Here is a 14254-nt window from a genome sequence, read left to right on the forward strand (position 1 = left end):
CTTGGAAGTAAATATTTATGATATCTGCAGCCTCCAAAGCGAGGAAATAAAGCACACCTACGTGTTGTTAACTTACCTCATTCCTTTTTCTACCCCAATGTAGCAAAACTAGCCAGTCTTTTTGAAATCTGTTAGGGGAAATAATTTTATCTATCTCAAGTCCTATTGGGAAATGGGAAGGGTATAAATTCCTTTTTTTTTTTAAGATTTTATTTATTTATTTTTGAGAGACAGAGAGAGAGAGGAGAGCACAAGGATGGGGGAGGGGCAGAGGGCAAAAAGCCCAATGTGGGACTTGATCCCAGGACCCTGGGATCGTGACCTGAGCCAAAGGCAGACGCTTAACCGACTGAGCCACCCAAGCGCCCAAGGGTATAAATTCTTAATGAATAAACAAACAAATCTATGTGGGTCCTTTCCAGTATATCAGAGTGTTAGCTGAGGACAATAGCGAAGCCAAAGACGTCCACTCACACAGTCTGTGACATTCATGGAAGGTTTAAGGAGAGTGGGAGGGTGCTGGGCGAAATAAGTCAGAGAGAGACAAATACCATATGATCTCACTCGTATGTGGAATTTAAGAAACAAAACAAATAAACAAAGGGGCAAAAACGAGAGAGAGAGAGAGAGAGACAAACCAAGAAACAGACTCTTCACTATAGAGAACAAACTGATGGTTACCAGAATGGGGAGGAGGATGGGGGAAATAGGGGCTGGGGATTAAGGGGGGCACTTGTGATGAGCACCGCGTGTTGTATGGAAGTGTTGAATCATTAAACTGAAACTAACATTATGCTGTATGTTAACTAAATGGAATTTAAATAAAAACTTAAAAAAATAAAAGAAAGAAAGACAAGTGTGAGGGGCTAGAAGCAGCAACTTCCCTAGCTTTCTTGGGAAGTGTGCAAAGCACTGGAAGGAAAGAAAAGGCCCAAAAAGAGAAGACTTGCCTTTACTTGGCACAACAGCTGGGACTGCGAGGGGCAGCTTGGTGACACTTTTTTACAGGCGGCATCCTAAAAGCCCGGAGGGCCCAGAGAAATTTTTATTGTGTTTTCCAGTTTAACAGTCTCTGGCAAATCTCCTGAGTTGGAAGATGAGATTCTGGTCTTGTAAAAGGTTTACTGCCTACATTTCTCCTGGGAAAGTATAAAGGGCCTGGAAGACCAAGTTAAGGCAGGAGAAAGGAGTACTCTAGCTCTGTTTCCATGAGGCAGTCCCAACCTTCCCCTGTGCTTTGCAGAGATGGGAAATGTGTTAAATATGTGATTAACAAATTGAACCAGGGGCCGCATAGTTGTAGTTAATTCCTTGTGTGTGGGTCAGGGAGCTAGCATTGAGCAAAATCAAGCAGTAAAAATGGTTTAGCTCCGCCGTCCCACAAACCTCCCCTTATGCTAATGTTTCCCTTCATGCGCCCCTTCCACCCCTTCCCAAAACCTTCAAGAAAGGATTACAGTCAGGGTGCCTGGGTGGCTCAGTCGTTAAGTGTCTGCCTTCGGCTCAGGTCAGGATCCCAGGGTCCTGGGATCGAGCCCCGCATAGGGCTCCCTGCTCCGCAGGTAGCCTGCTTCTCCCCCTCCCACTCCCCCTGCTTGTGTTCCCTCTCTCTCTGTGTCTCTCTCTGTCAAATAAATAAAAATTTTAAAAAAAAAAAGAAAGAAAGAAAGGATTACAGTCATTAGCAGCTTAGTGTGAATAGATGTTATCTCTTCAGAGGGTATTTTCTTTTTAACCTTCTCTCTAATTGAAGGTTTGCCAGACTGTTAAAGGAATTTTAAGAAGAGTGTATTTAAGAATTTGTAGCAGTTCTTTCTCCTCTCAAATACTATTCAAGTCCTGGTAAAATCAACTTAGTTCTCTCCACAGTTGAGATTCAACCAGTGCACGCTGGTTCTCTTTCTGTTACAACAATGTTAGTTAACTCTGTACTGGTTGGCCAGTGTCTGAGCCCACCTTCACCCTGTTCCAGTGCCCCCTGCCCTCCTGCTCCTCTCTGAGACCTCCTGGAGCTTCCCAGGATCCAGAAAGTAAAGGGCAATCCTTGGTGCAGTTGGGGCCTCCCAGAGTCCTGTGTTCCAACCCCACAGGCAGCATCCGGTCTGACTGGTTGTGGCCAATACCATTCTGGTTGAGAAATATTCTGAGTATCACTCTTGTTTCTACCTCTTGGAGTATACTTTTCCCTCTTTATATTATAAATTAAGGCACCTCCTTGCCCCCCAAATCAACAACCATCACATCTAACTGAAATTTCTCCTAAAACCTATTCTCCAGCTACCTTCAAACAACGGTTGAAGAAAAAGTATTGCTGAATAGGTAATTCTGGGGAAACGTGGTTGAAGAGAAACAAAGAAAATAATGAGACCTATGGTTCTTAAATTTGGGTATGCCTAAGAATCACCTGGAGAACATGCTTAAAATGCAGATTTCTAGGCTTTATCTTCAGAAATTCTGATTCAGTAGATCTGGGATGATTCAGGAATCTGTATTTGTGGGACGCCTGGGTGGCTCAGTCGGTTAAACGGCTGCCTTCGGCTCAGGTCATGATCTCAGAGTCCTGGAATCGAATCCGACATTGGGCTCTTGCTCAGTGGGGAGGCTGCTTCTCTCTCTACCTGCCGCTCCCCCCGCTTGTGCTCTCTGTCTCTCTGATGAATGAATGAATAAATGAATGAATGGAATCTGTATTTGTAACTTGCATTCCAGGTGAATTTGGCTCAAAAGTTGCCCAAATGACACCTCAGTAATACTGAACTCAGGTGTTGCTGTGAATGACACACAGCTGCCTTTGGGCAGGACATCTGTTCTTCACCAGCAACATAATTTATCAGGATTTTACAGGCATTCGCCTTACTTCAGTTCCTTCAACTTTAACTTCAGATGCTTATGATACAAGAATTCCTGATGCATTTTCATGGATTGGTGCTCCATGCTTCCTGGTCTCCTACAAACATCCTCTTCTTTGTTTTGAAATTCCAGAGTCTGTCATCCCAAGTAGTGGGACATTTCACGTGAAGCTCCCTAAGAAGCACAGTGTGGAACTTGGAATAACCATAAGTTGTAAGTAAAAGTGACTTTTTTTTTTAATGCAGAATTTTAAAAAGACATTAGGAAATTGTATTGTCAAATAGCTTACAGGTGTGACAAAAGTCTCTTAAGTGTCATTGCCAAGTTTCTATGTCATGTTTCAAATAGGTGGAGTCAGTCCCACCTCCAGCACTTAACTAGCTATGTGAATGGGGCAAGTTACTTAAACTCTCTGCAATCTTAGGTTTCTTCATCTGTAAAATGGAAATAAGGATATCTATAAAATATAGGATTATTTGAAGTATTAAATAAAAGAACATATTTATTATATCTAGTATAGTCCCAAGCACGTAATAAGTACTCAATGAATGTGTCTCACCCCCACCATGAGTAATTAGATGAGCATAGAAATGCAAATAGGTTCTCTACATTTTAGTATACTGTGGATTCAGTTTTCACAATAATCTGTTTAACTAACAAAAATCTTTATTTCCTTTTAAGACTATACTCCTATCTGTCCACTATGCATCTATAAGCCATTTTGCAAGACTAAAATAATGTCTCTTAATTTAGTAACTTTTGGAATTCCTGCATGGTCCAAGATGTCTGGGTAACCAAACCAAAAAGAAAAGCAGAATATATAAATGTGTTAAATTCCCTCCTTTCCTCAGGCTCTAGATTTATAACTGCTTTGGTAAAACAGCTTTGAAAATTTCAGCCCCCATTTATAGAATGTGAATTGAAGTTTTTATGCTTAATATCCATAAACTAGGCTCATCCACAAATGCCACCAAGAGAACGAAGCTGATGATTAATGCATAAAGACCAAGGAGGCAATGTTTGTGGCCAAGGAGTGGGAGCTTCAGGAAAGAGCAATGAGGTCCCATGAAGTGCCTCACTACACTCTGTTGGATTGCATTTATGTCAGTGGTTAAGGCAAAAATAGTTCTCAACTGGGAATATGAAATGGGGGCCGTCCGCTTCAACGTTGACCATATAAATGTAACCCTGAAAATGAAATTTTAGGTATAACCAATCCCTCAGACAGATCTAGTGCAGCACTGAAAATAGTGGAACTACACTGCAGACTCAATGTGAAGAACAAGAAGCTATATGCACAAGAGAGCACTTGTACCCACCTCCTGAACCCCAGTGTGGCCCTACTGAGAGAAGAGTAGGACTGATGTGTCTCCATGTCTCTCTCTGATAAGTACAAAACTGAAATGGGATTTTGGAGACTCTAGACCGATTCGAGGTACTACTGAAGTCATTTATGCCTTCAATTGGATCACTGAGCCTCTCAGTTTGTTCATTACGAGACAAAGAAAGTATGCTATTATTCTTGTCAACAGCGGTGATTACTGAAGTTAAGGGAGAACTCATCAGAACTTACTATTCTAAAAATATTTGGGGCTCAGGGTGGCTGCTGCAACCCCCCTGTAACGTTAAGGCTGCTCTCATTTATTCTGTTTATTCCATTCCATTGATTTATTCCATCAGAATTGGCTGCGAAAGCGGTCTCTCTTGGAGGAGTGTATAACCTTCCGGCTACACACAGCGACCCTGCCTTCCACTCCATTCTTTCTTCCCTTTGCCTGCATGAAATAAATACATTCTGAGTGCCTAGCATGCCTAGAGCTTATGCTAAGTTTTTGAAAACACCCTTCCTGTCCTTAGAGATACTTATTTCTAGTGTGTCTGCTGAAGACCCCCACAGCTCCGAAGCCTACTGTCATGTAGTCATTTTACGTCCACATTTTAAGTGGGAAAATGGTCTTTATGTTTTTTATACAATAGATTTATTCTTAGAAATTGATATATGTAAGGGGAGGAGAGTAGGGAGATGGACAAAATGGGTGAAGGGGAGAGAGAGATACAGCTTCAGTTATGGAGTGAAGAAGTCACAGGAATAAAAGGGACAGCGTAGAGAATAGAGTCGGTGGTGTGGTGATGGTGTTCTATGGTGACAGGTGGTAGATACACTTGTGGGGAGCACAGCATAGCATGGAGACATGTCGAATCACTGTGTTGTACACCTGAAACCAGTGTAACACTGTGCATCCACTGTACTTCAATTAAAAAAAATTAAAGAAAAAAATTGATATACATAAGAATATAACTATAAAGCAAAGTATCCATTTAAAAACTAAGCCTGTGATATATTCCTCTTCTATTTTTTTAATTTAATTTAATTTTTTTTAGATTTTTATTTATTCATTTGAGACACAGAGATACAGAGAAAGAGAGCATGAGCAGGGAGAGAGGCAGAGGGAGAAGGAGAAGCAGGCTCCCTGCTGAGCCAGGAGCCTGATGTGGGGCTCGATCCCAGAACCCTGGGATCATGACCTGAGCACAAGGCAGATGCTTAACCATCTGAGCCACCCAGGCGCCCCTATATTCCTCTTTTAAAGTCAATATTTAGACACTCAATTTGTCTGAAGTGTATTCATGTATACACAGCTACAACATATTTTATTCCTGCAAAGAATCATTTAAAATTATGCTTTATGATGGTTTTATGTAGGAACTGAGTATTACATTTAATACCAACAATGGAAACTTCCCCAAAACCCCCACAAGAGTGGCCTGACTTTTAGCCAGCGTAAGCTAAAGCTGTTGGTGGAAGCTAGAAGTGTTATATGCCGTTCCTGGATGGAGGAATGATTCGTAAGCTTGTCAAACCTGCTTGTCAGCCCATCTAGAGCTACAGTTCCCTTTATACAATTTATCATCCCCACACCAAATTTGTGTCTCCTTATGGAAAATACTCATATATTCCCAATTGAGAAAACAGAATTTACTTAAAAAAAAAAAAAAAAAGAAGGCCAGAATCCCTTTTTATTGTTATGAAGTAATAACTCCTGAGGCCTAGCACGTTTCCTGGCATATACAAGGTGTTTATTTAATCCCTGGCTCTGCGGAGTGAATGAACAAGGAGTCTATCAGAAACAATCTTCTGCTAACAATCTTCTGCTAACCACTGTGCACTCCAGAAAATGAGCCTTTGAAGGAGATGATGAATACAGATGTTTATGCAAAGGCCCTTGAGTGAACTAAAGAAGCACTAACTTGGAAAGTGATTAAGAGCAAAGCCTCAGATCCCACACTACTCCACTCCTCCATTCTCTTGACCTCTCTGTACCATTTCCTTGTCTATAAAACAGCCCACTTGTTCCCTTCCTTGTAGCAATTTTGCAAAGATTAAATGAGCTAGTATATGTAAAGTGCCTAGAACCAATTATGAACCCTAACAAGTGTTAATTATTATGATGATTGCTATTTATTTTACATATAGAGCCTCATTAAATAGCTTAATCCAAGCTCTACCCCCACAAAATTTCACGCCAACTGCAATTATAGCACTTAGGTAGGAAACCAAACACATAGGTACTGTTAGTGAAACTGAGGCCGTGCAGGGGTTTACTGATGTTTCTCACTATCTTTGTCCAAAGCTCTCTTCTGTCTCCCTCACCTTGTGAGAACCTAAGTAGTAAGAAGCAGGCCTTCATCTGGGGAAACGTTGCACCAGAGCCTTTCACACTTGGCTGAAGCCTCACTCACTCTTCATACCTAATTGACTGAGAAATGAGTCTCTCTGATTTTGGATGTGGTGAGCAGTTTTAGACTAATTTTCTGAAGTTCCTGATGAGACATTCATAGCACATTAGCATCAGGCATGACTTTTATTGATGTTATTGCTATAATGTGGGGCAATTTATTATAGCAAATAAAGTGAAACAACCTTGCGCTGGAAACAGCCTCCTGAAGCTCTGAGACGTCAGCCAATCAGAAACCAGAGCGCATACCCAGCCACGCAGCCCACCTGCCTCTCAAGTCGGAGAACGCTGGTTGCTTCTGTCATGTGCAGTTGTCATTAAAGTCGTTTCGATATTGTTTTCTTTTGCAGTTTTACTACAAGGATTTGTATCTACTTTGTACCGGGCATGACAATAAGCAGTTTATATGTGTGTTTCACTTAATCCTTAAAGCGACCCCGTGGCATCTATGCCCATTTTATAGAAAAGAAAGCGAGGTGCCTGGGAGACTCAGTCGTTAAGCGCCTGCCTTCGGCTCAGGTCATGATCCCAGGGTCCTGGGATCAAGCCCTGCATTGGGCTCCCTGCTCAGCGGGAAGCCTGCTTCTCCCTCTCCCACTCCCCCACCTTGTGTTCCTTCTCTCGCTTTGTCTCTCTCTGTCAGATAAATTAAATCTTTAAAAAAGAAAGAAAGAAAAGAAAGACTCAGCTGGGTAACCTGCCCAGGACCCAGAGCTCATAAAGGCTATACGGGATTCAAACCCATTCTGGTCTGACTTAACCTGGGCTTGGCTGTCACACCAGCACTCATCACTGCCTCTACATGATTGATGATCCTTCCCACATCCTTTATCAGAAAAGCAAAAGACAGCATTTTATGACTGGAGTTAATTTGTTGGCTTTCCTTTTTAGTGTGACTGAATTGTTTTCAGGAACAAAGGCTTGCTTTTTTTTTTTTTTATAAAATCATAAAGCACCTTTATGACAAGCACAACAAATCTGTCATTTTCCCCTTAAGCCTTAAGTGTATTTAGAAAAGAATGGCTCAAGTTTTTTTTGCCAACTTTGCAATAAAAATTCTACTTGCTGCTCTATTTCAAATCAAATAACTTGTTTTACTTGCCAGGTATCATATATATGGTTGCAAGTAAAGTAAAACTGAGTGATTGTGTGTGTGTGTGTGTGTGTGTGTCCAATGTAGTTTGGACACTTTATCAGGCTCTATGAGCAAAGTACCTTGACTAGCAGAGTAAGATCCATGAAAGGCAAGATATTATCAAATGTTCTTAAATACATTGTTGATTCATGTTTAATTAGCTCCAAAATCCAGAAGATTTTACCTGTCTGCTAACACAAAGTTTTTTAAGCAAAAGATAGAGAATGTCATTTTCTACCTTTCCAACAACTATTTGAGAAGCAAAGAATCCATGTTCACTTTAAGAATCAGTTTCTGATAGTGAGAGAGGACTAGTGATTTTAAATCTTCAGGGTCAAAAGATGATCGCTTAAACCCTGGCATTTGCACTGCTCTCACCCCATACCATTTTAAAACAACAGTATAGGGCGCCTGGGTGGCTCAGTTGGTTAAGCGACTGCCTTCGGCTCAGGTCATGATCCTGGAGTCCCGGTATTGAGTCCTACATCGGGCTCCCTGCTCAGCAGGGAGTCTGCTTCTCCCTCTGACCCTCCTCCCGCTCATGCTCTCTGTCTCTCATTCTCTCTCTCCCAAATAAATAAATAAAATCTTTAAAAAAAATTTTTTTTAAAAAACAGTATAAGATTTTTCAAAAGGCACAAGCCCATAAGAAGAAGAATAAAAGGAAAATAGATAGCAGCAACGAAATCTGGAAGTAGCAGAGAAGATGGAGAAATGATGAATTTAAAGAAGCAGAAGGAAATGACATACCAGATAAACAACTAGTATCCAAAATCTATAAAGAACTTATGAAACTCAACACCCAAAGAACAAAGAATCCAATCAAGAAATGGGCAGAAGACATGAACAGGCATTTTTCCAAAGAAGACATCCAAATGGCCAACAGACACATGAAAAAGTGCTCAACATCACTTGGCATCAGGGAAATCCAAATCAAAACCTCAATGAGATACCACCTCACACCAGTCAGAATGGCTAAAATTAACAAGTCAGGAAACGACAGATGTTGGCGAGGATGCGGAGAAAGGGGAACCCTTCTACACTGTTGGTGGGAATGCAAGCTGGTGCAGCCACTCTGGAAAACAGTATGGAGGTTCCTCAAAAAGTTGAAAATAGAGCTACCCTACAACCCAGCAATTGAACTACTGGGTATTTACCCCAAAGATAAAAATGTAGTGATCCGAAGTGCACCCCAATGTTTATAGCAGCAATGTCCATAATAGCCAAACTATGGAAAGAGCCTAGATGTCCATCAACAGATGAATGGATAAAGAAGATATGGTATATATATACAATGGAATATGATGCAGCCATCAAAGAAACTGAAATCTTGTCATTTACAGCGATGTGGATGGAACTAGAGGGTATTACGCTGAGCAAAATAAGTTAATCAGAGAAAGACAAGTATCATATGATCTCACTGATAGGAATTCTTAATCTCAGGAAACAAACTGAGGGTTGTTGGAGTGGTGGGGCGTGGGAGGGATGGGGTGGCTGGGTGATAGACACTGGGGAGGTTATGTGCTATGGTGAGTGCTGTGAATTGTGTAAGACTGCTGAATCACAGACCTGTACCTCTGAAACAAATAATACATTACATGTTTAAAAAAAAAGAGAGAGAAGATAGTAGGAAGGGAAAAATGAAGGGGGGGAATCAGAGGGGGAGATGAACAATGAGAGACTATGGACTCTGAGAAACAAACTGAGGGTTCTAGAGGGGAGGGGGGTGGGGAATGGGTTAGCCTGGTGATGGGTATTAAGGAGGGCACGTATTAAATGGAGCACTGGGTGTTATATGCAAACAATGAATCATGCAACACTACATCAAAAACTAATGATGTAATGTATGGTGACTAACATAATAAAATTAAATTAAAAAAAAAAAAGAAAGAAGCAGAAGGGAAAGCTAACAGGGAAGCCGATTTGCATCCTAAACCCCCAACAGGATCAGGAACTGGTGGAATGAGGAACTCCCGGCAGTGAGAGTGATGGGAGAGCTGAGACACGAGGAATGGTTGAAAGTCTGTGAAGAATGAATTAGTCCCTGAGATGCCTTCCCCCAGCCAGCACAGCTCTCCCCTCCCTGGCGGAACCGAGTTTCATTCTCTGGGAAGCATGAAATGGAGGGGCTCTGGCCTGGGGGAGCACAGCTGAGGGTAACTGTACTGCTCTCCAAAAACAGATGAGTGGAAAGTGGACATAGTCAGTGTCGAGACTGCTAGTCGTCTTCCCCTCCATAAGCTCAGAGAAGCCAGGTGGCCAGGCTTACTACCCTCCCAGCGGGAGGAAGAATCAGGGCCATCTGACCCAAAGAAACAGCCTGGCCTGAACTATCCAGGGAAGACCAGAGTCCGCAGACCCCTCTCAGGTGCACCAAGCTTTCTAACAGCTTTGTAGGGCTGCATCTTTCATGTGAACAGACAGCTAAGAAAAAACAGACACCCGAGGGAAGAATCTGATATGCAAGTATCACCAAAAACAAAGAAGAAAAACAGAAGCAGCACATTCAGGAAGAAAAAAACTTTAAAAAGGAGCAAAGTTTCATTAAGGTCAATAACAACCTAAGATATTGTGTGGATGGGAGGCAGGAAATGAATACTAGTCTAAAACAACATACCAAAGGGGACAAAGAGCTCTTGGAACTTAAGAACATGGCAGAGGGCGCCTGGGTGGCTCAGTTGGTTAAGCGACTGCCTTCGGCTCAGGTCATGGTCCTGGAGTCCCTGGATCGAGTCCCGCATCAGGCTCCCTGCTCGGCGAGGAGCCTGCTTCTCCCTCTGACCCTCCCCCCTCTCATGTGCTCTCTCTCTCTCTCATTCTGTCTCAGATAAATAAATAAAATCTTTAAAAGAAAAAAAAAAAAGAAGAACATGGCAGAAATTAAAATAAAGGTGAGGGAAAATTCCAGAAATTAGAAAAAAACAACAAATAAATGAGAAATCTAGGATAGATAAGAAGTGTACAGGCTGAGTCCAAAGGACACAATATCCAAATAATAACCCTTCCAGGATGAAAGAGGAGAGAAAAGTGTGAGGGCTCCAAGGATGCGAGAGAGCAGGGTTCAGAGATAAACAGAAGCATATTAAAAATTTAAGGGTTTATTTAAGCAAAAATAGATTCAAATCAGGCAGCGCCATCCTGGAAGGAGTTAGGAGTACTCTACCCACAGGAGCCTGGGGAAGACAGAGAAAGTACAGACACAGAGAAAGGAAATTATTGGTTGGCTGTAGCTTAAAGCCTAGTTGGCTGTTTGTGATTGGTTTTCCTTAGCATTTGATTTTGTAACTTTGAGGCATTGACAGGCTTAGATTTTGAGTTGCTTCTATAGACCATCACAGCTTTAGAGTCGCCTCAGTTTAATGGCCTCCTTGTTTAATTAGTGTAATACAAGTCAAGAGAACATCTTCCAGGGTCTGTGCGAAGGAAGTTCCTAAGATCTATGGAGCAACCCTAGAAAGCAAACAGTCCGGACAGGTTGTAAACCTCTGCTAGAAACCCTGATGTGATTTGTCATACCAAGAGAAGATTTATATAACCTGGGATCTGAGGAGTTGAATTCATGATTAATACAAGAAAACTAAACAAAGATACCAAGACAATAAACAACTACAGGGAAAATATATCCTAAGAAAAGGCAAGTAGTCCTGGTATGCTACATGACTTGTCTGTGAATACTGTTTACGTAGTCATACTGACGAAAAGAACAAATATTGATCTTATAAAAAATTCAGACAAAACTGTGTTGGAAGAATGTGGGGAGCCCACAGGACAAGAAACATACGTGAGTATGGTGCCTGTATAGCATCTTTCGTAACAGAAGGTAAATAATTAGCACTGAAGAATAATTAAATAGTAACAGTTGTATGTTACTTAGCAATATAGCAACAGTGTCTGGGGAAGTAAGAAATGAAGGGCTGCTCTTGGAGAAATTTGACTCTTCAAATTGTATGCATATCTAATTTTGATATAAATAAAGAGGTAAAAAAGTAAATTTTAAAAAATAACATGGTAGGGAGTTTTCTTGTGAGGATCGAGAATGTACATCTATGAGAAGCATGAAAAATAATCAATCGTGATGTTATACAAATGGGTACTTGTGATTTAGGATAAAATTTCTAGTGACATCATCTTGTTGGATTGCAAAATAGCCGTAAAAGACGAGAAAGTGATGAGTTTTGAAAAAACCTGTAGATGACTCAAAAATGTAGCTCTAGTAGAACAAAAACAACTAAGAGTTTGAATTAAAATTATTTTATGAACTCTGACTAAGGAAAAGGCAGTATTTTAAATTTAATGTATATCATACAACATGGCATTTGTGTCATTGTTCTTTGTCCTTTGTCAGCCTTTCAGTTCTATACATTTGACCAGTTTACATTGAGATTTCAAGCAGTTGTGAAACTATTTTGTCTTTTTGAGAACTCAATAACCATGTGCTACCCTTCTTTGCTAGACCACACTCCTGACCCTTTTAGGGTAACCTCCCCGCCATATGATGGTTTGTATGGCCTTCCCAGCTGGACTCACTTTGCAAAAGAGAGTTTCATGGCTAATAACTTCATGAGATTTAACCATCCCTGTCCCCCCATTTTATGCAACTTTTTTGGGGTTTCATGGCTGGTGCTTAGAGCAGAGCTGCCTAGCTTATAGTTAGTATCAATAAATATGTATTAAACAAATGATTCTGTGGTGAACTTCAATCAAATTCGAAGCATTAAGTGCTAGTGTATTCTCATTCAAAGGGTCACAAATTCAGAAGCCCTCAGGGGTGAGGCAAGTCAGTGAATGAGATCCATCCAGGGAGGACCGTGCCAAATGGGAAATTGAAGGCTCCATCCAAAGGGGGGAGTTGGAAAGTGTCCAGTGTTGCTAGATAATCATAACAGTAAACATTTACATGGTGCATTGCATGTGCACTGCTCTGATCGGATGGCTTTCATGTAAAAACTCAATCCTTGCTACAAAAACTCTGAGGTAAGCACTATTATTGTTCTTCACCCCTTTTTGCAGATTAGAAAACTCAGGTGCCTAAAGACTATGCACTCAAACGCACATGGCTGATAAGTGGCAGAGCCAGGATTTTGGACCCAAGCATTCTGGCTGCCAGGTCCCAGCTCTTAATCATTCTACCATATTGCCTCTCCAATTTTTTTAAAAGAAGCTGTACATGTGCATGAAATCTACTAGTTTTTAAATGTTGGCAACTGGGGCGCCTGGGTGGCTCAGTTGGTTAAGCGACTGCCTTCGGCTCAGGTCGTGATCCTGGAGTCCCGGGATCGAGTCCGACATCGGGCTCCCTGCTCGGCGGGGAGCCTGCTTCTCCCTCTGACCCTCCCCCATCTCGTGCTCTCTCTCTCTGTCTCATTCTCTCTCTCAAATAAATAAATAAAATCTTAAAAAAAATAAATAAATAAATAAAATAAATGTTGGCAACTATTCTAATTTTTTAAAGCACTACCAGTCAAGCAAAGCATGCTTGGTTTGTGACTTCTTCTCGGGTAGTGGAGAATTAAAACATTGGTACTGGGGTATGCAAACGATGTCTGAGCCCCCAGAGCCACATATAACACTCCTGGTAGGTGCGGTGGCCACAGTGCCAGGACCTCGTACAGATTTGGACCCACTTCCGGGTTCAACTTCATCACTCCAATGGGCATCTACCCTGATGAGCTTTTCAGGCCTCAATTATGGTCTTGTTTAAAGGAGAAAGAGAAGAATCTAGTAAACGTGAGAATGGCCACCATATGTGTCCATATGCCTTAATAACTTTCAAAGCTCTCTGAAAAGCTGTGTGGGTTTGTCCAAGAGGCCCCAGTGCTATTTTCCTCTGTTGCAAAGATGACAGGATGGGTTTGATGTATTTTGTTGCCTCCACTATTGTTTCATTTCAGACCATTTCAGTGGAACGTGGATTTTATTAAAAACCAGGGGAAACATTGAGTGCTCTGTGGTGGTTACTACAGCTTGGCAAAATAGAGTAAAAATCATTGGCAGATGCTTAAAAAGTTGTATTTTCTGGTAATAACAAAGTTTTTGTCTTTGAGCCCTATGCCCAAAACAATTTGCAGTTGTAAAATATGACATGTATAAAAATGCTAAATATTTATATTTCTCTAGAGGGATTATGTCAAATCATTGAGTGGAGGTTTAAATTATGAATTAATTGTAGTGAATAGAATGTTTTGCATACTTTGCTAGAAGCTAAGAATAATGATTGAATGAAGTCCCATTAATATTTACTATGGGCTAGTTTAGACAGTGGGTAAGGTATTGGTATATGTATTTGCTTTTTCTTTCAATGTTGTGTTGAGATATTAAACCATCTGTTCTTATCCATAAACATTTTCCTGGGATTCAGATGGGATTATGGGATATGATATGGTTCTATGATTATTATGGGGTGATCAGTCTGTTTATAATAAAATGTTACTTTAGGGGCCTCTTAATGATCCTTAAAAGGAAATCACTACAGATTTCAAACTGGCAAAACATCTCCTCTTGGAGGCAATTTTTTTTTTTTATAAATGTCAGT

The 14254-nt window shown here is 41.0% G+C and overlaps 1 protein-coding gene across 10 annotated transcripts in view; it reads left to right on the plus strand.

Moving 5' to 3' along the window:
• The window catches only part of GRIP1 (glutamate receptor interacting protein 1), a 661409-nt gene that overhangs the window by 588522 nt on the left and 58633 nt on the right, over window positions 1–14254 (plus strand). For all 10 annotated transcript variants that reach the window (XM_064590931.1, XM_064590925.1, XM_064590927.1 and 7 more), the window contains one exon: window positions 2983–3063. In XM_064590931.1, the coding sequence (XP_064447001.1) occupies window positions 2983–3063 (81 nt within the window). The remainder of the gene's footprint in view (window positions 1–2982; window positions 3064–14254) is intronic.

The sequence above is a fragment of the Mirounga angustirostris genome, unplaced genomic scaffold (genome assembly GCF_029215605.1).
Source record: "Mirounga angustirostris isolate CCGP_5_RB_7025 unplaced genomic scaffold, mMirAng1.0.hap1 SCAF_5, whole genome shotgun sequence".
Lineage (NCBI taxonomy): Eukaryota > Metazoa > Chordata > Mammalia > Carnivora > Phocidae > Mirounga > Mirounga angustirostris.